The 24,937-nt window shown below is 40.6% G+C and overlaps 1 protein-coding gene across 13 annotated transcripts in view; it reads left to right on the top strand.

The window, feature by feature from the left end:
• bru3 (bruno 3) overlaps nt 1-24,937 on the top strand; it is a 315,854-nt gene that overhangs the window by 220,501 nt on the left and 70,416 nt on the right. For 6 of the 13 annotated variants that reach the window (XM_064700741.1, XM_064700739.1, XM_064700743.1 and 3 more), the window contains one exon: nt 24,218-24,352. The exons of 6 other annotated variants lie outside the window; for them this stretch is intronic. In XM_064700741.1, the coding sequence (XP_064556811.1) occupies nt 24,218-24,352 (135 nt within the window). Of the gene's footprint in view, nt 1-16,292; nt 17,031-24,217; nt 24,353-24,937 lie in introns of those variants that run through there. One more of the 13 variants, XM_064700749.1, reaches the window with a different exon arrangement.

The raw sequence follows: 24,937 nt of genomic DNA, 5'->3' as shown, positions 1-24,937 counted from the left end.
CACACACACTCAGGAAAAGCGCTTCAGAAGAGCGGCATCTATTGATGGAAATGACGATAATTGTGACTAGAAGCGTGCGAAATTGAAAAATTATTCGCATACTATTTTCTGAGACAGGGAATAACTATCTGACTGCATTTAAATAGTGGGCTGGTGTTTAAGTGATATAAAATCTAGAGTTAGAGTAGAGTAGAGCTTAATGCTTGAGATCATATTCTTTCTACTCTACCTGTAAACTGCTTTTATTTATTTAACACCTTTGTACATCAATCGACAAACGTACAACAATTGCAGACACTGTGCTCAATATGAATGCCGGCAGTGTAGACAGTGTGGCCATGATTGTCAAGACCTTTTAATTAAAAACTATTTTGCTTGCATTTTTAGGGCCTGTGGCGTTGGGCGTAGCCCAGCTCAAACCCGCTTCATTTCTCTGCTTCTCTCTCCCTCTCTCTATCTTGTCCTATCATGTCATTGTCTCTCTTTCTCTATTCTCGGTGTGCCCTGCCACAGCTTGAGAGCAAAAATTTTAGCATTTTAATTTAAATTTAATGTGGGCGTGGCAGCATTGCATGCAACAGTTTCACTTCACTCTGCTTCTCTCCCTCTCTCTCACTCTCAGTCGTTGCATTAAGTCAAACGTAATCCGCACATGGCCCGGCCACAAAAGGCAAAAGCACACAGAGACAAAGCAGTCAAAATGTCTCCCTAAATCTCTAACCCCCTGCGCACTCTTGCCGACTCTGTTTCCCCGCCCTTACTCTTTGACTTTATCGTTGGTTTGCTTGCTGTTGGTTTTCTGGTTAGGTCTAGTCTACTCGCACTTGGCTAGGGTTTGGGGTTTTGGGACTTTGAGTACTGGCTACTGGGTACTGGTTACTGGGTGGTATTGGTTCGGTTTGCTTTGACTGGTTGCTCGGCCGGCTGCTGCTACTGCTGCTGCTGTTGCTGCCGACGTTAACGCCAGCGCCAACGCCAACGTTTCATTAAGTTATACAATTTAACGCCCTTTCAGCTGGGCAACGTTGTTGGAGTTCTATTTACATTTGCTTTGGGTCAAATTACACAAAATTCTACGGGTGTTGCGGCGACAAAAGCCATTGACAGCCAGCCGGCGACGTCTGCCTTCGGCTTTGACTCCAGTTCTCCAACTGGATGTGGATGTGGCTGTGGCTGTGGATCTGGCTTTCGCTTTGGCTACAGCTCTGTAGCCCTGGCAATAGCCTTAGCTTAATAAATTTTATACACAATGTTTACATGAGTGTCGCCAAGCGTTGTTGGTAATTTAAAACTTTGCGCTCTCTTTTGTTTTAACGCCATGGCAAATATTATTGAACTCAGGCCCGGCTTTAGTACTCTGTGACTTTGTTGGCCTGCAGATTGAAGACTTTAAAAACTTTAAGCTCTGACTACGACATTTCCGCTTTTGGCAGCCAACTTTGGGGCTTCTTAGTCAAAGCCCCAGCTGACCCAATTAGATGCAATTGCAAACTCGTGACTCACCTGGCTGCTGGCTTTGTGTGACTTTCAAATGTGTCCTAGGCCAAAGTTTTGCCAGTGAATGTATGGAATTTCTCAGATGTTGTTCCCCCGTTTGCCATTATCAAATTGAATTTCGCATGCAAATTGTTTTTGGGGGCCCGGCTCTGAAAAGCTTTTAAGTTTTATGACACGGAAATTGGCTCATAGCAAGTTTTGCTTGGCCAGAATTTTGTCTTATTTTCCATACCCTAGACGCAATTTGTAGAAGTTGTTAACAATAAGAAGAAGACATAGACATAGTCACGACCACATTATCAAATATGTGATTTCAGAAGCCTGTGCTAAATTCTGCACTCGTTAAAATAAATGCAAAACGATTATTATTTTATTCTTCTAAATTTGATTAGAGGGTATATTGTAGGCACAGTTCATCTGCAGGTTGGCCTTTCACGTTTTGGCACTGTTCAGCCTGCCTTGACTGGGTTATGCGGCAAAAAGTATGCTACGCTTTTTTTTTCTTTTGGGCCGCCGCACTAATTTCCACGAACGGCTAATTATGATGTCTTTTACGTGCCAACAAACGTTCAAGTGACTTCCCCAGGCCCACTTCAATATTTATTTTACTGTAAACTCAACCTAAAAAACACGACGTCGACTGCCACAGAAACGCAGAAATCCATTCAGAATTCAAGTGGGCGTGTTTTGATGACATGCTGCCAGCTGCCAGCTGCCTGCTGCCTGCTTCTTGCTGGCTGCCTACCTAGAGCACGTAATGCGCTGGGGATTCGTCAGTATTAGCTACCCGGTAAAAACAATATTAATAACAGTACCAGAGGCGGCTACAAGGCAGCGATGGCAGGGCCATAATAATACATCAGCTGAGCCAATGCCCCCGCAAGGGTTTCCTTCCAGTGCGGGACAGCACTGAAAGAGATACACAGACGAACAGACAGGCAGACAGACAGACGGACAGACAGACGGACGGACTGACTGACTGGCATCCCCAGCAGGCAGCTAATAGTCAACGGCTTCGTTCGACTGACGAACGCTTCATTGAAAAGTTTCCAGCGTAATGGCTTTTGTTTGGCGGCATCGTTGTCGGTCCTCGGTCCTCGGTCCACGTTTCTCGCTCCTGGATCAGAGTCGGGGGCGGGCTTCTATAGCATTAAGTAATTGATTACATCTCAAGGGACTTTTAAGCAAGCAAGCCAGCAGCAGCAGGGCGGCGGCGTGCAGGGAACAGGGCAACAACAAAATGAAATGGCACGCCACTATAAAGCTCATAAATTTCTATATAACTTGACTGCTGTGCAGCGGCTCGGCGCAATATAACGTAAATAAATTTCGCTAAATAGTACACAAAAGCGCAAAAAAGAGGTAGACACAAGAGTCTGGCCGGGTTACAGTCGCTACAAGGTCCAAAATATTCAGACCACCAGCCGACCAGTCGGCCAGCCCTTCGACCTTTGCCGTGTTGTTGGCATAAACAATAACCATAATTTAACCCCAACCAAATGTGCTTGTTAATGTGGTTAGGTGGTTGAGAAAGTTGTATGCTAAGTTTAGCGCAAAGTTTGAAAGAAATGGCTAACAGACCGCGTCCAGGGCTGGGGGCATGTCTATTTGGTAACTGAATTTATGGCAACAATATGCAGCCCAATGATATTGTAAAAGTTTGGCAGGAAATTTTGGGATGATTAAAGGACGCATTGTCTATTGGGATATAATGAAATCCCATATATTTTTTTTAATTACCAAATCTTGAGTTAGGAAAAATGTTGTGGGAAATTCAATCGTATCTTGAAAAGAGAATTTTTTCTTCTTTGTTGATCTTGCTATTCAAAATCAGTTCACTTTTCAAATTAACACCCTTCCCTGCTGCGCCCCTTTGTCAGCTTTAATATTATACATTATGTTTCTTGCTCTCTCCGCACTGACCGCAATTTGCACGCGCATCATTTTTGTTCACGTTTCGTTGTGGATTTTAAATTAAAAATACTGCCGTGTTTGCGGGTTGCGGGTCTGCAGCAAATACAACAAATATATGTGCAATAACAACGAAAGACAAGAAGACAAACAACAACAGTTGCCGCCACCTCCACCTTCGCTTTGGCTCCGTGCTGTGGTCGGGCCGGGCCACGCCCATCTGGGGGCAACCAGCCATTTTTATGGCGCCTAATTGCGCAGCGCTCTCGCTCCCCAGACCAAACCGACCCGCAGAACCCGAGTCCCGGTCTCGACCGGGCCTCGGCTGTTATAATCATAAAATTGCTTTTGTGGCATACAAACCGGTTATATTGCTCCCGTGTGATAGTCCGCCAATGTTTCCAGTTGGTTGTCTCGTTTGCCGGCTCCGGCTCCGACTACGGCTTCGGCTGTGGCAGCTACTTCTTCATTTTGCACAAATGAAAAATGTTGCGGTTTATTTTCATTTACAGTTTTTCCACTGCGTCGGCGGTGGCAGCAGCAATGGCGGCGGTCTAAACATAATTTGTTGCATTAATGTTGGCCATATATGAAAATAGCACACACACAAACACTCGCAAAGCCAAATACACACGCACATAGTTTTTGTTTAATTTCAATGTAAATTACTTGAGCCAGGGAACTGGAGGCGGGCGAATGAGGCATGGTTGTTGCTTTGTGTGTGCTCTGCTAATTGCTTAGAGCCCTTGAGCTAGAAATTTTGCGCATAATTAGTGGCAAATTGCATATGGAAAACGCACGAGAACTGTCCAGAACCGGCCGTATAATACGTAACATTGTGTGTGTCTGTGTGTGACTGTTGGGTTAAAGGATGTTTGGGGAATTATGGCAGCTAAATAGTTGAAATGCGTTAGGGACGCGGTGCATTTAGTCTAAATAAAGACAGCTTAAACTTCACGTAATCCTGAAGAGTAAAACAGCCTCCGTCCTCCACGTCCACCATTGCTCCCCTTCTTTTCCCCAACCAATATCAGAGAAATTTGCCTGTCACATCATAAACCTACTTCTGGTCGAAATGCTAAATGCCCCATAAATACTAACCAAAGGTGGCCGGCTAGGCGGCGCCCGGGCAGGGACAAATAAAAATGTGATATAATAATGCCATTGACAAATATAAAGCCATAAATTATAAATGCGAAATACTTACTTATACACGAAATCTACTTTTCCACAAAGTAAGCAACCTGCGAGCAGCGAAATAAACTGACAAGCAGCGGAGAGCGGGGCAGGGCAAACAGAAACTGAAAACGTAGCATAAAACAGAAACCGCAACTTGTTATAAAATTAGTAAAATTTTCTCAGCAAACATTTACATTAACTACAAGACAAATCCCATGCCCAGACCCCGTCCGACCCCGCCTGTGCCTGGCACTTCAAAAGACCCATAGAAGCGTAGCCAAAGAAAAAAAATAAAAATAATAATAAAAAAGAATATTATAAAATGCGAGACGAGGCGGGGCGGGGTGTGGCCTCTGGTGGCGGTGGCAAACACAGCCTGTCCCAAAAGTATTAAGAGAGCAAAGCAATTAAAATATGAAAATGTACAACTTTCATCTTTTTGAGCTCATTGCATAAATCATTCCGAATGCCTGAGCCCACAGTTTCGGGTAAGTAGAATGGCACATTCACAATTTACTGTGACGCTTTTTACTAATCAGCATAAGTCCTTCACAGACACACACACACACTCGCTGGAGCACACACCCTGTTGCCAGGGTGCAGAAAATGATTTATTTTGAGTTCAACTTGTTACCTGTAGCTACTTTAATGCCACTCTGATTGTGGGTTGGCAAGTTGAGGAAGTGATGGTGATGGTGGTGGTGGTGGTGGGGGTAGTGTTGGTGGTGTTGGGTACGATGTGGAGCAGTCCACTTGCCGAACCCACCAAATGACAATATAAAACATAATTATAATCATTGCGGCCGTGGTCTCAATTGTAATTACAAGGCAAACTACGTGGCACAAATGGCAATGGCAATGGGATCGGATGCGGGTGCCATCATTTTGGTAATGCCCGCGAGGCAACTCAAAAGTGTGTGTTTTAAATTTACATACAGCAACGCCCACAGAGACATACGAGTACCTTGCCGAGTGGGAAGAGGGGTGGAAACGAGTGCGAATATAGACATTTGTCGTGTCTTCTTCAATTAAAACTTTGTACAAATTGCAAGGCGCGCCTCGGTTAATTGGACGCGCAACTGAACAGCATTTGGTCGGGTTGTTCTTGTTGTTGGTAAATATGTCATTACCTAAGTGGGCAGAAGTAGAAATATAAGACAACTTAGCAAGTTATAGCATAGCTAGGAGAATTAGAAGTCTCTCTTAAATACATTGTCTCCCTCCAATTCTTGGCCAAATTCAATCCTTTTCCACTATAAAAATGTCAATATTTGAATCGTGAGAATCGCATAGAAGGACAAACTTTAATAGGAACTCTCTCTATGCCTTCCTCTTGTTCTTCGATTTTCGACACCCGTTTTCTCCCCTAATCATTGTTTCGCCCTCGTGTTTACTTAATTTCACTCCTTTTTCACTATACAAATATCAATTATTGTATGCATTGTATGTATTATTGTATGCATCTGAGAATCGCATAGAAGGGCAAACTTTAATAGGAACTTTAAAAATATGCATATTCTGTCAGCCAGAGATTAGTTTAACTTTTGTGATTTTGTTGTAAATTGACAACTTACAGCATGTCACTAACCAACAAAATACTCGACAAAATCAAAAATAAATTGAACAATAGAAGTTTCCAAAAAAAAAAGAGGAGCCAAATAAAAAAAATATATACAAAAACTGCGTAATATGCAGGGGCTGTATATAGCCAGCGAGTTGTGCGTATATAAACACAAGTATAACCAATCAAAAATCCAATTAAAATTGAGGAAAATTCGATTTGCATGTAAAATATGGTACAGAAAAAAAACAACAATAAGCAGAGCAAAAGGAGAAAACGCTGTGGAGAACAACAATGTGGGGAAGGGCTATGAGAGGCAGCGACGAAAACATAAAAAATATTTGCTATATGTGAAATTGAAAAGCCTGAAAAAAGGGCAGCCTAACAGGCGAGAGAGAACTCAACATGGGATTGATATCCTCGCTTGTGTTGGCAGCAAAGCCAAAAATATATAAAATACAAAGGGAAAAACTCAGAATATAAATAATAAAGCAAAACAAATTTGGTTACCTATAAAAGTGTGGCATTTACACACAACAAATATTATTTTTAAGCGTGCGTATGTGTGTGTTTGTGTGTGTGTGTGTACGTGGCATTGACTGTGCGGCAACGCAACCAGCAACACGTTGCATAAATACAAATAACGTCAACGGTGTCAAATTCCGCGTAGAGCTTGCCTGAAGCTGCTAACGGGGCGAGGCAACCAGGTGCTGACAAAGCACACATCATCAACTTTCACTAAGATTATACTAAGATTAAAAACTGTTACAAGCACTTCCAACTAAATATATTATCTCTGCTCTTTCTCTTTTTAGGTAAGTGCCAGCTCATTTCTCTATACAAACAAGCATACATTTATATGTATACTAAACTAAGTTCACAGTAAGTTTTGTTATGTATCAACTAACCTTGGCTCAACCGGTTAAATGAACACAGCTTAACGTAAAAATAATATACAAAAGTTTAAAATTCCTTATAACAAGAGTTAAAGAAATATTTAAATATTTTATTTAATAAGTAGCAAGAACAATGTGTTAGGCTAGTTCTATTCAATTTTGCAAGTTTTAAGCATATTCTAATACTTTTTATCCACATTAAATATTGTCAATTTGGTGCCCATATTTTCCTAGTGAACAAATCCAATTATAATTTCTCGAATTGTTGTGCACATTTTCACGCAAAGAGGCCGCCACAAATTAAGAAGAAACAAAAGCCTTTTTCAAGCGACTGTTGATTTAATTAGTTTATTATTTCGTTATTGTCGCCGTGTGTGTGTGTGCGGTTGCCAATTTTCAAATTATTATTGTTTATTTGTTGTTAATAATTTGCGTCGCGATTTTGAACTCGGCGGCAAATTTGATTGTTAACTTTTCTATACAACTTCTATTAAAAGCTGTGCGTGTGACAATGCTGTGTGCGTGTTTCTGTGTGTGTGTGTGTGTGTGTGTGTGTTGGAGAGTGTTAATTAATTTTGCGCTTGAAGCGATGTCAGTTGCATGCAATTGACTGCAGGCTGGCTGTGTAATGCTGTCGCACACTTTTAATTAGACTTCAATTTCCAATTATATAAGCTTTTACATTAATTAAATTTCCATTTTTATATTTGCGCGAAGCGCCACGTCTCGGCTAGCCCCGCCCGTGGCCATGCGATGTAATTTGTACTGAATTAATTAGAAATGCCGACTTGGCAGTGTTTGCCCCTGCACGCAGCAAAGCCCCGCTCACCCCCTAGATATCAAATTAAATAAACTCTGGCACGCAAAATCAGATCAGCAGCGAGGAAGAGTGCGTCTGTGCTCGGGCTAAAGAAATAACTCAAGCTAAATAAATAATTGAATTCATTAGGCAAATGAAAAATGCTGTCTATGCCTGGGCACACGGAACGGGCCAAAGCCAATGAGTTTTCCAGCCTAGCCGAACGCATAAATTGACCCAAATCTGTGCTAACAATGCCTGGCAGTCTGTCAATGTCTGCATGTGTGTGTGTGCGTATGTGAGTGTGTTGAAAAGGATAACGACAGCCTGTCAAAGCTGTTAAAAACGTAAACACAAATGAAAAAACAATGTTTACCTCCAACCAAAGTCCTTTAGCTGACCGTACGCCCACCCCGGCGTCACGCCCTTCTCGAGTTCGCTGCGCTTTTAACGCTGCTCATTAGTGACCGAAATCGAAGAACAACAACAAAAGCGACACGACAACGACAACGACAACGAAGCTTAATCAAAACGGAGAGACGAGGAGACGCTGTCAAAAAAAAGGAACCATACCAAATAGGAACCATACAATAACAACAACAATGGCGTCGACAAGCGGAAGGAGAAGCAAACAATGCGACAAAAATAATACTCGTATGTGTTCACTGATGAGAGCAGGAAGAACGACTAACAACAACAATAATAATAATAATGAAGCATACACACAATACACACACACACACACACACACTCATGCTGATGTGTACATTATGGTTGCCTTATAGGTGTTCTGCGGCTTTCAAGTGTGTGTGTATAGATTTTTGTTAGTTTTCTGTGGCTTCATGTTAACAAAAGCATTGAAACAGGTAAAATAGTCGCAGCGGGGAACGAAGCAAGGGTGGGAAAACAGGATTTGATTGGCGCTTTAAGTGCGTTACGTGTTTCAAGCTGTGTTGAGTTTCCCCAACAAGTTTTAGCTTTAACGTGCACTTAAATGTCCTGCGTTGCTTGACGTAAATGTTAGAAATAGACACATTAAAGGCAGGATTCATATTGGCAGCAGCAAGATTTTAGAATGCTTTTTATACCAAAAAAAAAAGAAATACATGATACTATTATAAAGACAAAGAAAATTGACACACAGTTCCAGTTTGCACGTTATACAATACTAGTCATATACAACTATGCAGCACAGCTAATGGAATAACAAGCTCGAACACTGCTTTTATTGCAACTACCAACACTGGTGCCCAGAAATTGTTGCACTCAATTGCACTGTGTGCTCTGTTCTGCCTCCTTGCCCAAATTGCTTCCTAAACAAAACTGAACGTAAATGGGGTAAAAGTAGGAAAGTATTGCTGCACAGACGACTACACGCTTAATTATGCAACAAATTAGGCCCAAGACGTTGGCAAAGTTGAGTTAAGGAGTCATCGACTCTGCGCTGACGAAACGAATTTATGCATTATGCATGTAAATATCCGAGCATGCCTCAGTCTTTATATAGCACTCGGCTTTCAACTGCAACAGCAGCATGCTCCATTACACGCCAAGAAGACGACGACGATGACGACAAGCTTGCCACAGACACACACACACAAGCATGCACTCACACTTATGATGAGCACCGTCGAAGCAGGCCCAAGTTTATTATGAAATCCCAAAACTTAAATGCATGTGCCCCCAAGTGCAGAGAGTGCACTCAGTGCCACACGCACATACACACACACACACACAAGCAATCACATACAGTGAGTTATTAACACGCTTTGCCACATTTGCTGCCGAGCTAATGTGGCTTTGGTTTAGTGGCTGCCATGTGGCAACGTCGACAGCTGCAAGTGGAAAGGGAGCGGCAACGGGCAACGGGAAGGGGACGGGAACGGGAACTGGTTCTGGAACTAGAACTAGGTGGCAGTTGCAGGCTCTAGATTGGAGGCGTTCGTTCGCTTCGGCTATGCCTGTCATTATGCTAAACTAAACGCAGCCAGTGCTAGAATTTGCACCCGAACAACCAGTGAACCTCACTCCATTCATGTCCCCCCTCCACGTCCTTTACCTGTGCAGCCCCTACACATCCCTTCATCCCTGGGCGCCTCTTGGGCCTGCACGTGCTTTGCAGGTAACATTTCCGTTGCAGCTTCCGCTGCGAGCGCTTTATAATTATTTCGCCTGGCGGGCCTTCGTGCTTGGCATATGCTGCCTGTTGCCAGGATTGTCAGGACGTGTACGTGTTGCATGTGGGCAAAGGGAAGCGAAGAGCCACGAACGAGTTAGACGGAGTGAGAGAGAGCGAAAGAGAGTGATAGAGAGAGGGAACGCGCAGCGAGACGTCGAGAGTTATAAGCTTCATTAAGCATATGTACAGCACGTTGTAAGCTTCGTGTATGTGTGTGTGTGTGAGTGTGTGTGTTGCATTAAGCATATTTAGCATAAGGATTTGTCATTTACGCTAAAGCGCACACAGAGAGATAATTAAATGACGCTTGGCGAGTCAAGTGAGTTAATGAAATTTTTAAACGCTCTGGGGGCTAAAAATATTTAGCAATTTGATAATGAGCAGAGTTTACAAGTGAATATTGTGCAATTTCTATAATTCCCTTCTCTATAGAAGGGCTACAAATGGGGAAGGTCTGAAATAGTTCGCAGGAGGAAAGACGTCTTTAAAAGAAAACTTTTTATAGTTTAAAAATTTGGGGATATAGCCAACATCTCTAAACCTTATGCTGTCTCAAGCTCTCACAGTAGCCCAAGCTGAAACCCAATAATATTTTTTGTTTGTTTAACGTCGAGCACACCTATATACACGCAACTTTCTATGCATAAACTCTAGCTGTGTTTCCCCCCAGAAACACTCTGCAGCTGCTATCTAGCTTTAAAGCTGTTAGCTTGCCTTGGAACCCAATTGTCTGACATTTCTATTAAAAGCCATCGCCCCACGATGAGCTGCTCAAATTGCTTTGACCTTTGCACAACAGCTGCGACTCTCCATTACACTCCAGACCCACTCAGCAACATAACTCTTATGGAGACGCAAAATGGAATGAAACGAAAAAATACAAAAAAAAAAACCAACAAATTTTACACACGCACATTAAGTCACGTTTTCGCACCATTAACCCATAAAGAACGAGCGCCGCCTTAGAAGCGTGAGAGCGAAAGGGAAAGTGGCATCAAGAGCAAGAGGGTATGCGAATAAGATTTACAAATATTGAACTTTTTGCTGGTTGCTAGCTTCTGGTTTTGCTCTTGGCTTTGAGCTTTCAAGTCGTAAAGCAGTCGTGAGCATATTTTATAGATTTTAATATGCGAGCTACATAACAGGCCGACTCTCGTCCCTTCCACCCTCGATTCCCCGGCTTGCTTAGCAGCCTTTTTAAATTCACGCCAAAAAGTAGGCAATGCTTTTTGGCGCCGCTTCACCCTCATCAGAAAGGGTCTCTGCATTTCGTTTAGTGTCTTTTTTGTAGCCCTATGACAATGTGTCAACGTGTCTCACAGTGCGTGTGCCTGTGTGTGTGTGTGCGTACTGAGTCAAAGTGAACAAAAAAACTCACTTGATAAGGGTTTATCAATGCGACACAGTAACTTAGTGATTTACTCGCGTGTGCGTAGAATTTTTTTTTTTTTTAATTTTGAAAATTGAAAAAGTGACTTTTGCTTTCTTGACTCCATTTACAATGGTACCACGGCGTGTGACAAGCAGACAGCGACAAGGGCGGGTACAAAGGAGGCGAAGGTGGGGGCGGGGACAGCCCTGCATAAAAGGCCTATATATGTGTGTATGTGCGCGTGTGTGTGTGTATTTTATATGACTATGTCAAGTGCGAGGGCGTTCTAGAGACCTTGACTCGTCTTTCAAATATATTGAAATATTTTTTAAAGCTAAATTGAGTTACGCGGAACATTGATAAAACTGATGTACCCAATTCTGAGAACTCTCTGTTAACTTCGTCAGCTGCAAATAATAAAATAACCCTTACCAAGCTTTTTTTCCATGAAAGCAATTATGGAATTCTATTTAAATTTCTGGCTTTATACCTACAAAACTCAATTTTTAACGTGCATTAAATAAGAAGTGAGCATAAGCTTAAATTTAAATCCTGCCAACTTTTGTAGTTAGATTAGAAAATATACATATATATTTGAATGTCTCCATCTTTCTCTTTCTTTCTGCCTCTGTTCCCCCTATTCTATACATTTCTCAATTTTTGCTTTAATTGTCATGATCCTGGGATGAATTTAAAACTAAAATTTAGCTTTCGTTGCAATTTGCCAGCTCAAAAAGCTGCCGAAAAAATATTTGTGGCTTACACATGTTCTTCCCCACACAGTCTCTCCTCATACACACACACGCACGCTCAGAGACACATGCTCACTGCCTCTTCGATGGATGCCGCAAAAATGTGTGTGCGAAAAATCGCTTTTCATCTTATGAAATCATTTTTGGCTTTCAAGGATTTCTGAGCTGGCGCTGCCTGTGCTCATCACAGGCTTACCAGTTACCTGTTTAAAATAAATAACAACGTTGCACACACACACACATACACGCACACAGCCACACGCACACAAACCAAATAAATTGGTTTCGTAACCGCAAAAGCCAAAAACGAGCAGAGACAGAGACAGAGTGGATTGTCTGAATCGAGTCTGAATCGCAGTCGAAGGAGTCACAGACGGCACTCACATCAATTCAATTCAATCAAGCATCAAGCATATACGAGTATAAAATTTTCACTCGCAACACACGAATTATACAATCAGCCACCCAGCTGCAGCTCCCTTCACTCTCTGCCTGCTCTCTATTCAAGCTCTCCCTCTCTCTCTCTCTCTCTCTCTCTCTCTCTCTCTCTCTCTGGTTCTTTTTGAAAAGGGAAATAAAATGCGGCAGGCACGTTGCAACACTATTACTTATTTCGAATAGCATACAGACAGGCGCAGACGCCGACGCCGACGCCGCCGTCGACTTTGGCAACTGAAATGAACTACATTTGTTTGTGATTGTGTGCGGCTCAGGTGTGCAGCGAGCGCAGAGGAGCGACAGAGAGAACGAGAGGGAGAGACGTGGAGGGGCTTAACAGGCGGGTTCTAAAATGCAATAATCTTTCGGCGCCGACGTCGTCAGCGTTTAAACGTGACTTTTAAGCATGATGTTGTAATATTTTAACCTGACTAAGAATGGCTGCACAGTATGCCGTGAGCTGGGCGGGGGGAACGGTCGGACGGCGGAACTGTTTCCATTGTTGTGTGTGCCTGAAAATTGTTACAAATGCCCCCAGCGTGCATTTTATGGCCAGTGCGATAAATAAAATGTTGCAGCACAACTCACACACAAGCACACACACACGTGAGGGGCACAAAAAAATATATATATAGGTATGTGCAAATAATATGGGAGTCCTTTGCCTGTAAAAGGTAGTGCTAGTCCTAGTCCAGGTCCTGGTACCGCCACACCGCTGCCAGACAAACAATAACATAAATTTTGTAAGCTATTTGAGTGTATGTGTGTGCGAGTGTGTGCCAAGTAATTGTGCAATATGTTTTAGAGGCAGCATTCGCAACTACTTAGGTCAGGCTAGGGAGGGCCGAAGCCTTGACCGCAAAGTCGAAGATGTAAGCAGCTTTCTTAAGCCATGCTGCGACTTCAAATTTAAAGGCGACTCCTACGAGTCTTTCTCAGTCTCTCTTCCCCTTGCTGGCTACCTGCTGTTTAAAGCCTAGTTTTGTACTGCATAATCTTAACTTATATTGTCATATAGTCTTTAAAGATATTTCTCTTGCGTTTGGCGCATTCCTCACTAAATTCATAGCATACCTTTTTGGGCGAGTGCCTGAATGTCCGTTATATTGCTAAATGTTTTGCGTACTTTGTCAGCCATTACAATTACTGCTCATAGCATTCTACTTCTGGCACTTGTTCCTACTCTTTGTTATTTCCGTTTGCTCTCTTCTATGCGTAATTGTAATTGCAAAAACCCAGCAGTCTTTTACCCCTCCCCTTGCCACCTCATCGCACGGTCCTCCCGCCTGGCCCTAGCTTAGACAAGTTTGCTGCTAAGCCAATGTAAGACCCGCAAGCGTTTCTCATACAGCAACAGAAACCGAAACAGCAACAGAAAAGTAGATCCGAAACGAAAGGCAACAAACTACACAACTTGTTGGTGTTGTTGTCCATAATAGTTGTTGTTGTGGTTGTTGTTGTGGTTGTTGTTGTTGTGGTTGTTGTTGTTGTTGCTCGGGTTACTCTGTTGTTATCGTTGTGGTGTTTGTCTTAGTTAAATTCCGAAAAGCGTAACGGGTAAACGAGCAGAGCGACGTCAACTGTGGCTGCATTGAGTGCGGCTTAAGTGTTCATCGACTCAACCGCACCAATACACAAAAAGCTTCTAGCCCCTGGCACAGCCCTGCTGCTGCCCCTGCCGCTGCTTGCCGCAAATAGTGCAGACCCTGAAGGCTGTCAATAGTCTGCAACTGAGGCTGAGACTGTGCCAGAGTCTGAGGCATGTGCTGCAAGTTCAATTAATTGCGCGCAACGAGCAAACAAAATAAACAACAACAGCCACCACAAAAATTAAATTAAAGTCGAGCATTGGCTTCTCTCTCACTCCCTCGCTCTCACTCGCTCTCCCTCTCTCTCTGTCTCCAACACTCTGAGCCTGACGCAATGACACCAGCTGAAAGCAGCATATTGGATTAATATTGCAGAAGCAGTATGGGAAGGCAAATAACAAAAATTTGAAAAGAGATTTGATATGCTTTTATACCTCTTCTCTCTTATAGTTTTGAACAGTGTTGGTTGGACACTAATAAATCACAGATTTCTTTTTAAATATACTTGTTCAGTGTTGTTAAACATGCAATTATAAATAAACTTCTCAGCCTGAGCAGGAATATTGAGTTTTATTTTGCGCATTGTTAGGTCTAGTCAAGATTAATCCAATGCTTAAATGTAGTTTTCGGACAGTATCACAGTGGCTAATTCGATTGCACTTTTCTTTTTCCATTCTCTCTCTCTCTCTCTCTCTCTCTCTCTCTCTCTCTCTCTCTCTCTCTCTCTCTCTCTCTCTTACTCCTTTCGTGTGTGCGTGTAAATGAGTGATGTGCATTGAGAGCGCTAAAACACTTTTGTTTACTTCCCTGTATGTGTGTGTGCTTGTAAGCTTGTGTGTGTGTGTGTGTGCTAGACGAAGATGTATGGTTATTGTGATGACTCTTGTTTTTGCCACCCCACCCTGGAAAATTGATAAATACTGCACACACGCACACATGCACTCTCACATTGAAGCACACATGCATAGCTACACACATAAGTATATAAAATATAATTTAATTAAAATGTTTTATGTAAGACATGTTTATTGAAGCATTTTCCCAACTTGGCTAGCAATTTGATTGACGTCTGACTTGAGGTTGTTGTTTTTGTAGTTGTTGTTGTTGTTGTTGTTATTTCGTTCATCGGTTCATTTGTTTGCTTGTGGCATTTGCTGTCAAGGTGTTGAGCTGCTTTCAACTTACACTTCAAACTTCTAACGAAGTTTCTGCATTGATTTGTGCGTTATTCGAGGTATTTGTTCAGCCAGGCAATATATTTTCAATTAATTATGGGCTCAACAGCCCAGGCCTTCACAAAGATAAAATCTTGATATTTGCAAAACTATTGACAACATTTTCAAATGCAATATATTTTGATTCATTTCTTCTACAATGTTTTCTAAATTTAAATCTGTATGTTAGTCTTTAAATAAGCTAGTTAATAGCATAAGTCTAAGCCCATAAACATAAATATGTATACAATTTTCATATATGTACAATTTTATTATATGCCGTGTATCGTTGTCGTGTCTTTTATATTACACCTATATACGTATTTCCCTATATATCGTGCGTTCTTTATAGATTCAGTTTTTTTTTATCAAAATCAATTTGATGCTTTGACCTTCAGTCATTTAAGACTTTATTTTAACTAGCAGCTAAAACTTAATTAACATGAATATTTCGGTTAAGTTTTTGTTTAAAAATATAATAAGATTTTTATATCTCAGTGTTGTTGTTTCATTGATGTTGTTCGTAAACAAATTATCTACAAAAAAAAAAAAACAATAAACCGTATATATTTATTAGCACATATGCTCAATGTTGTGATCTCTACTTATTTACTCCAATTAGGAAATTAAACAGCTAAGAAAAATCAAAATATTTAAGTAAAATGCAATTTGTTATTGTTATTGACACGTAAACATTTTCTGTTGTGCGTAATTTGCGATGCTCCAATTTCTGTAGTTCAAACAAAATGAATTTTAAAACATAAACAACTCTAAATAATAAATAAATTAAAAGTAAGCAACAACATTTACACCGTCCAACAACAACGGAGATTATAAAAATTTTATTTATTCCTTTTTCTCTTTCTTTTTTCTCTCTTTTTCGTCAAACGTCAAAATACAAAAAAAAAAAAACTTAATTAATACGAAAAAAAAATGAAAAAATAAAACCGAAAATGAAAATTTTAGCACGCGAAATGACGACATTGAACTAAAGACAGCAGCTGAGAAACTGAGAAATGGATGCTCTTGACGACATTGATTGGAATGTGCAATAAAAACCAAACACAATTAATAATACAATATACTATTATATAGAGAAGAATACAAAATTGAAAGCCGTTTAGCAGACGTACATGAAAAATAAATTGAATGCCAAGCTCCAAGCTTAAAGTTACTCGAGACAACAGTTAAACGCAAACAATTGTGACTTAGAACTTAGCTGCCTATATAAATAATTGTCGGGCAAAAATTAGTCGATTATTACACATACGCCGCGTAGTGCAAAGTTTCATTGAGCAGTGATCAATTACAACTATCAATTAAAAGCTTAGTTAGCAAACGCGTGCCTAAATGTAGACAGAGCATTCTTAAGCTTTACACAAACATTAACCTGAACTACTGTTTAGATTCTCTTAATGTGTTAAACTCTTTGGTGACTTAAGCAATTAAGACTTCATTTAGACTACATGGATATCAATTATACCAGGTCATTGAATAGCCAAGTACAGCGCAGTTAAGAAACCCAAAACTGATACCAATTTAAAGCAACCCCACACGCATTCCACAGAGCTACCGAACACGCGTTCCGAGTATAAAACTGCTCTCAAGAACACAGCAGAGCGCGGTATACAAAGTTTCTAAACGTAAGCATATTATGTAATACATTTAATAAAGTGTTGTATGTGTGCCATGAATGTTAGCAATTAATCGATAAGTTAAGAAGTTGGGGTCGGATTATATATGCCCTCTTAGTCTTTGAATACGATATTATTAATTTTTATATACATATGTATTTATTTGTTGATATTTGTCTGATAATACTACATGCTTGATTTACTGCGTTAAGTACTGAAAAAGTTTAGTTTGTAGCCCAAGCACAACAACATTTATAACTTAACGCAACTGAAAGATACTTCTTAAGTGCAGAACTCTGGACTTGTCACTTCAAGTCACCCACTTCCATTTCCTCGTAACAGTTGCTGTGACCGTTTTCATTGCTGGAATTTATGTGCCCGTCTATTGCCTATTACAAGCAATCTTCAGCCACATCCCAGGCTCATTTCATGGGCAACGGCCCGTCCCCCCTTCAGACTGGCCGGGTCAAAGCGCACATAACATTCGTTGAGTTATAAAAAAATGCCGGCCATATAATTATAAAGCATGCGGCATATGCGGCGAGCACCCGTCGTTTGTCGAGTCCTGTGAGTCCTTCTGTCTAGCTCATAAACTTTAAATTCCACTTTATCGTGAGAGATATGCGTTCCCCTTATTAAATGCACACACATATATATGTATATATATGCATATATATACAAATATATGTGTATATATAAAAATGGAAAATCTGCGCACATAAAGCGACAGCCACAAAGGCGCAATGGGTTGACATTTCTTTTGCACTGCTTTCCAGCTCTCGTTTTTCTCCTCTTCTTCCTCTTCTTCTTCTTCTTTTTTAAACATTTCCCGTGGACAGACATTGGACACTTTTATGCGTTTGAAATGAAAATGCTATGTGCCATTAACATTATCCCTGACGCGTCACTACTTAAAATAAAAATTTCTATATTTTTTATAGAACGTCGACAGGACAGAGTGGGCGGGGTGGGGGAGGGGGCATAAGACAGCAAGAGATGCGAGCACCTTTTGGTCGTCGCTCTTTGCTTTTATAGCCAATTTCTGGTTACCCACAGTGCAGCCAATTTCATGTCAAGCTGCAGCGCAAAATGATAATCCCGAGGTCATAAAAAAAATTTTACTTTATATTGACTTTTAGTGTGATAGCCAACGCCGGCTGAGGCTGCGGCAGCGGCAGCGGCTTCGGCTGCAGCTGCACAGCGCCATCGTCTTTGGCGGCTGGCAAAAGACAACGGCAAGGTGCACATGAAATGTTAATGGCATGTCAAGATTGCCTTCTCCATTCAGATTCATTCGCCCACTTTCCAGCAAGCTGCCACTGCTGCATATTTATTGCCGGGTCCTGTCCAAAAATGCAAAAAGGAAGTCAATTCCGATGCCCTGGCAAGGCGAACTTTGTGATCTGACAGGCTGTGAATGCCCTTATGGTAATTATAAATTGTAAAATGAAACTGTGTTATTATAAAAGAAATATAACCCAAAGCCTGTTCATAAGGACTCTTCTCTTACTGCAAAATCATTTGCAATTTTTACAGTCTGCATATTCTGTGTAGCAACGTATTTTCTTAGAAACACTTTCAACTCAAGTCGCAACTAAAAGAAATTCATGAGCAACTCGAATTTGGTGTATTCTTAACCCCATCATTGTGAGTCTCCATGGAATCCTTTTCAATTTTCATTTGCTTGGCTTTGCACACAAAGCCAAAGTCACACAAAAGTTGATCCTTTTCAATATTAATTAACACTTCAATACCACAGAGTAGAGAGGAGAGTCTAAAGACAAACTTTTGGCGCGTCTTTCTCGGATCTCTGGCGCTGACTTTTGTACAATTTCCGTTGTGCGCCCAAACCAAAAACTTCGGCTTGCCATGTAAAATGCCTAAAAGAAAAAAGCGTCCATTGAAATGTTCTGTGGCCCCTACCCCAAAACCGTCTGACGGTCCGTTTGTCTGTCTGCAGCCACGCTGTAAATACTAATTCACGCTGACACTAATTAACAATTAGGCGCATTTTAGCGCTCGTTTTCGGCATGCCAACGCCAACGCCAACGCCAATGCCAATGCCAATGCCAATGCCGATGCTGTAAACTCTACAAAAGTCAAAACTCTATGGAACTTTTGAACTACTTACAACGCTAATAACTAATTTACTTCTGAATTCAGCCGTAGCTGATGGGCCTCTCCCACTCCCTCCCACCCATTCCAGACCATGGCAAAGATGTTTTATGCCCGGGCTGTTGCTATTCTCGGCTCTACATGTCATTTGCACGCCGTCGTTGTCATTCGTGTCCCCAGCCTATGCTCAACTTTGGGCTTATTACTGTAAATTTCAAACTGACAAATAAACTGAGCGCTTTAAGGCCCCAAAGACACCCAAAGGATTCCAGAGCATCATAACAACAACAAAGCGCAAAATGAGACACGAAACAGCCAGAGAGAACTTCGGCCGCATAGCCGGAACCCCACTTGCACTTGGTGTCAACGTCTTGGCTGACGCTGACTTATCACTAGTCATATATAAACGTCAGCCCAAGTTTAGACGGTTCGGGTAGGGGAGTGTGCAGTGTGGAGTGTGGAGTGTGGAATAGCAATTCCTGCCATTTGACAGGGCAGACTTTTGACAATTGCCACACAATTGTCTGGCGACGATGCCGGCACTCGCATTCATCCACCAACTGTTTGCCCGTTGCGGGAGTCATAAAGGAAAAATTTAGCTTATTTGCTGTATAAATACTGACACCTCGACGGCTGGGCAGGCAGCCTGCCTGCCAGGATGCTGGAGTGCCAGGATGCCAGGCAGACTGTGCTGATGCGAGCCATAAAAATGGTCTCAGAGTGCCTGCGCCTGCAGCGACTGGGCGTGGCTGTGGAATATTGATAGACAGCCAGTTGTTATCCGTGAACTAAGCTCAAATTTCTATATATAAACATAAGCTAGATATCATATCTATTGATTTGATTGGGGGCCAGTTACTAATTTACGATTCATTTCTTATGGAATACTTTGAGATGGATTGTATATTTATTTTTGCTAATATAATCCCATGCCATGACCAATCATTATAAAAAATTGCATATTAATTAGTCAGTTGTGCGTAGTTAATGCAATTTAATCATCATCAATCACAGAACTAAAGAGGTATATAAAGTGCACATGTAAAACTAAAGCCAAGAAACATGTTTACGGGCAACGTAACTAATTAAATTTGCATTAGTAAAAAAAGAGATAGCAGGAATAAAATTAAAACGCTGTCAAATGCTACTTAATATGCGACTTTGCTCATTTCCCCATTCCCGGCCTAAGTAATTACAATTTCAATAATTTATGTCAAAATAAACATAGACGAAAGCAGATACAGATACAGATACAGATACAGGTACACAGACGCAAGCGTGGGCTGGGAGATTGTGTTTGTGTTATTCATACTCATATTTCAATCAATTTTTGCTAAACAAATGTTATTGGAGCCCCAACTGAGGACGAGTCCTCAGCCCGGTCTCAACTTGTAATTGGAAAACAGCTTTTGCTTTTTGCGATTCAAAATGCCCACAAAATAATTAATAACTTAAATATGTTTACATTGCATTTGAGGTCTGCATAGCTGCTCCGGCAGCCATCCATCATAATCTGATTAAGAGTTTTCAATATGAATTGGTCGCATTAGCAGGCGATTTCTAGAAGCAGCTTGCAAATTACTTGTGCAACGTCCTCTGTGGGGTTTTTGCGTTCGTTGTGTGCTAAGCTGTGAAAATTAATGGAGTATTTATTTGTTTGCTTAATGATTTATTAGCTACAATTTTGCAGCAACTTGTTTGCCATGTTAAAGGCTTTATATTGCAAAAATATTGTGAGCGTCAATGCTGGATTAATTAATAACTCTAAGTTGCAAAAACAATTATGAGTTAAAGTATCAAAGTAAGCAAAAACAAAGCGAGCATTATTATTATTATTTAAATTATGTATGTACATATATACCTCAAATACTTAATACATCAGAATAACTGGGCTCATTGTTAGCTACAGTCCCTAATCCTCGCATTCAACTCAGTTCTCTCTCAATTCGCCAATCCCTTTGGCACCTATGCAAATAACTGCGTCCTTCCAGTGCTCAGCTTGCCGCGTTGCCTGGCTGAAAGAAACTAATCCTCAGACGCTCATTAGCAACCATTAAATGTCAATTTACATGTCAATTGGCAAAAGTGCCCAGCCAAAAGCCAGCTGTAAAAATAAACGAACAAAAAAAATGAAAAAAAAGTAAGGGAAAAGTGTAGCTGGGAACACATGAGCTTTGAGCTTTGTCAGCGACTCTTTTGCTACAACAGATTCTCATTTCTTGCTTTCTCGCTCTTTTGTTAACCATTTCTTGTATAATTTATAGACGCGACATTGCTGGCTGGCCTTTTCACCTTTGGCTAACATTTAAAATACAATTACTTGTCTAGGGCGCATTTCGAGCTGACTGCGCTCGGGGGCAGCCCCAAAGATAAGCAAAAACATAACATGCAACAATTAGTGGTACCTCCATGCAGCTCTTACAACCTCAGATCTGCTGTCTGCTCTGTGTCGCCCTGCAGACAAAAGTTGCCATGTGGTTAACTAATTTAATTTGGCTTTCTTTTTGGTTTTGTTGCTGCCGTTGCCGCTGCCGCTGCTGCTGCCGCTGCTGCTCCTGCTCGAGCATGAGCATCAAAGACAACGACACGTTAATGACTTCTTTTGCCTTGGCAACAGCCGAGGCATAAAATGAAATCTAAAAACTGCCAGCACACACACACTCGTATGGCGCACATGTAAGCCAGTGTGGAGAGCAAACAGAGCAAAGGGGGGCTGGCAGGCACACGGGCGACACTAAAAAGAGCCACTTAACTTGTCTATATGAGCCTAATGGCCTTTAATATTATTTTCACTGCTTTTGCTTTTCCTTTGGCTTTCGCTTCGGCTTGGCCTTTTGGCCCGGGCCAAAAAGGAATCACTGAAAATTGTGTGCATTTTATGCCGTCATGTTGCCATCGTCCTGCGGCCGCCAGCACCTGTGACTGGGTAATAGTGGAAAATTGCTGCAACAGCGGCTAAACATCGTGCAAATCCTTTTTGGCCTGTTCCACCGCTATGTCCTGTCGAGCGAGTGGTTTCTTTTGCCTTTTCTATCCACTTTTTATTCTACATTGTCTGCTTTTTGGCGCCGCGACTGTTAACAGCCAGTTGAACTATGCCATTTCGTATGTATGTATGGGTGTGTGTGTTGCACTATTTTTGCCTGCACCTTTAGTCCTTGTTACCTTACGAGTGTGCTCCACGTGCTTTACATTTTTATTAAGCTCGCCCCTTTCGACCTTATGTGGGCAACCCTTTTGGCCCCATATCGTTGCCACTTAGGCCCCCTTTTTGTTGTTTAGCATGCCAGCGGCGTTGTTTGGCTTATTGCACGTGCTTAGCCCCAGTTGAGTAGGTGGAAGTTGCTTTGGTTGGGGCCAGGTTCAGTTGGGGACACAAATGCCATTAGGCTTACGCCCCGGCAAGACAATTGCCTGCAGGCCAGTTGAGTCTGCACGGCCGGCTAACGTGTCGTATTAGTTATTTTCTACTTCGATTGCTTTTGCCACTTTAACGCGACAACAGCAGCAGCTGCCTTTCGGTTTGCCTCCACCTCTACCACAATCATCTCTTGATATTCTCTGTGTGTGTGAGCCAAGTGTTTTGGCAATAATTGAACGCTCAATTTTCGATATGAGACCCAGTTGGGATTTGGGACTGGAACTGCAAATAAGTGTGCGATGGGTTTTTGGTTTGCAGTGCAGACATTTAGCTAAGGCTCTTTATGCTGTTGCCGATAACCAGTTCAGTTGTTCAATATACTCGAGTCAAGTTTATAGGCTAAGCCAAAGATTCTGTTAATTTAATTAAAAGTAACCCCCGCTAGGTATTACAAAATGTACGGTCCCGTTAATATGCTAATATTTATGGTTTAAAGCTCTGAATCGCTATTCTAATTATGTATACATATAATTTTATAAATATTATATATATTTTTCCAAGTAGTGGCTAATATGTTATTTACCTTTTAATGTCTATATAAACTTGTAGCTCTGTCGTGTGTGGTCAGTTCGTATGTATGTATCTGCGTGTGCGTGTACGTGTACGTGTACGTATAGTGCTCCATATAAACATATACATATATATATTTAGCTAATTGTTATACTTATTGTTATAAGAATTTTTCCATTTTGTAAGTTGTAAGTTACATAAAAACCAAAACAAAAAAACTGTGCGACAATTTTACTAAATATCACCCATTTTTATCTTCTTTTCTTTCCTTTTTATGTAACACTTGTTCGTGCTCTTTATAAAAAAAAAATAAATATATATATATATACATATATATATGTATTTACGTATATATAAATAATTGAAAACAAAAAAAAAAACATCAAAATTGGCAAAATTGGAATACTGACAATGTTTTTTTATTTTAAATTTGATTTTATTGCTTTTCAATTTAATAAACCAAAATTTGTTAATGCAACCCTTGCAACAAAACACAAAATCAAAAAAAAAAAACAAAATCCCTTGGCATATTGCAAAACGTTGCCAATTCCGAAATCGAAAAACTCCTTATTCCCCACATTAATGAATGTTGTAATTGTATTTGCTCCTTTGGTGTCGAAATCAAAACCAACACCAATACAAAACCAAAATATAATAAACTTCGTTAACTAAATGTTGTTGCTTTGATTTTAACTTTTAACTTTTGGTTTAATTTAATTTATTTTTTTTTATTATTTGTTTGGTAATCTTGCGCTCGTTACAATTTTTGAAAAAATTAACAATAAATTAAACTAAATTTTATTCAATGTGCCTGCTGCGTTTGTTACTCGTTACAAAACTGTTGCGTAATGTGTAACTTTGTTGCATTTACATCTTTATATATGTCACATATATATTATGACGCTCATATGGCCTGATTTTTTTCGGTATTAACTTTCTTTTCTATTTCCGTTTCCGTTTCTGACATTTTTCGGTAACTTTCGCTTGATTTGCATTATTGGCCAACTTCTTTCTAATGCTATGGCTTTTACAATTTGATTTTCACACATGCCACTCTTCCATTTTGCTGCCTCTTTTGATACAACGACAAACAAAAATCAAAACAAAAAAAAAAAAAAACAATATCGAAAAACAAACAAAAACAAAACAGAGCATTTAGATCGCAAGCTGTTCGTTGGCATGCTCAGCAAACAACAAACCGAAGATGATGTTAGACAAATATTTCATCCTTTTGGCACTATAGAGGAGTGCACCATATTGCGTGGCCCGGACGGTGCTAGCAAAGGTAAGTACGCCCCACAGTCACAGTGTGTACTGAAACATAATTATTTCAATATTAAGTATACGTAACGTGTTGAGCTCGTTATTTGTTGTTTGCCAGTTTTCATTGTGTTGACGTTTTAATAGTTTATTTTAATATGTAGTGGTTATTCAATCTATATGACTTAAACTTTCATAAGCTATACCCAAATGCATTTAAGTAAGTTTATTCTTGAAGAAATACCCCAACTAAAGAAATTATTTACTTCAACATTTATCACTTCAAGATGTGCTTGGCAATAGTCAAGTAATGGAAAAATCAAAATCACTTTCATTTAGGATAGTTTTAATATATGTACGAATCAAACTTAAGCACAACATTAATTTCTTTTTGGGTACAGGAAAGAAATGAAGAAGACATGAATATGAAAGTTGCGCTCGCTCAAAAGTATGCTACACATTTTTTGCATGACTGATTAGACTTTGCCCTTTAAATCTTTTGTTCAGGTTGCAACTCGAATCATAGCAAATTATTCGCTCAGCAGCAGCTGATACTAGTTGCCACATTGCTGCAACATACACACGCACACTCACACACACACTGCCCCAG

The sequence above is a fragment of the Drosophila montana genome, unplaced genomic scaffold, assembly GCF_035044405.1.
Source record: "Drosophila montana isolate Dmon_TW-CO22-7 unplaced genomic scaffold, ASM3504440v1 contig_1875_1, whole genome shotgun sequence".
In the NCBI taxonomy this organism is placed as follows: domain Eukaryota; kingdom Metazoa; phylum Arthropoda; class Insecta; order Diptera; family Drosophilidae; genus Drosophila; species Drosophila montana.
The sequence above is the reverse complement of the archived record's forward strand: the minus strand, read 5'-3'. Positions and strand labels throughout refer to the sequence as shown.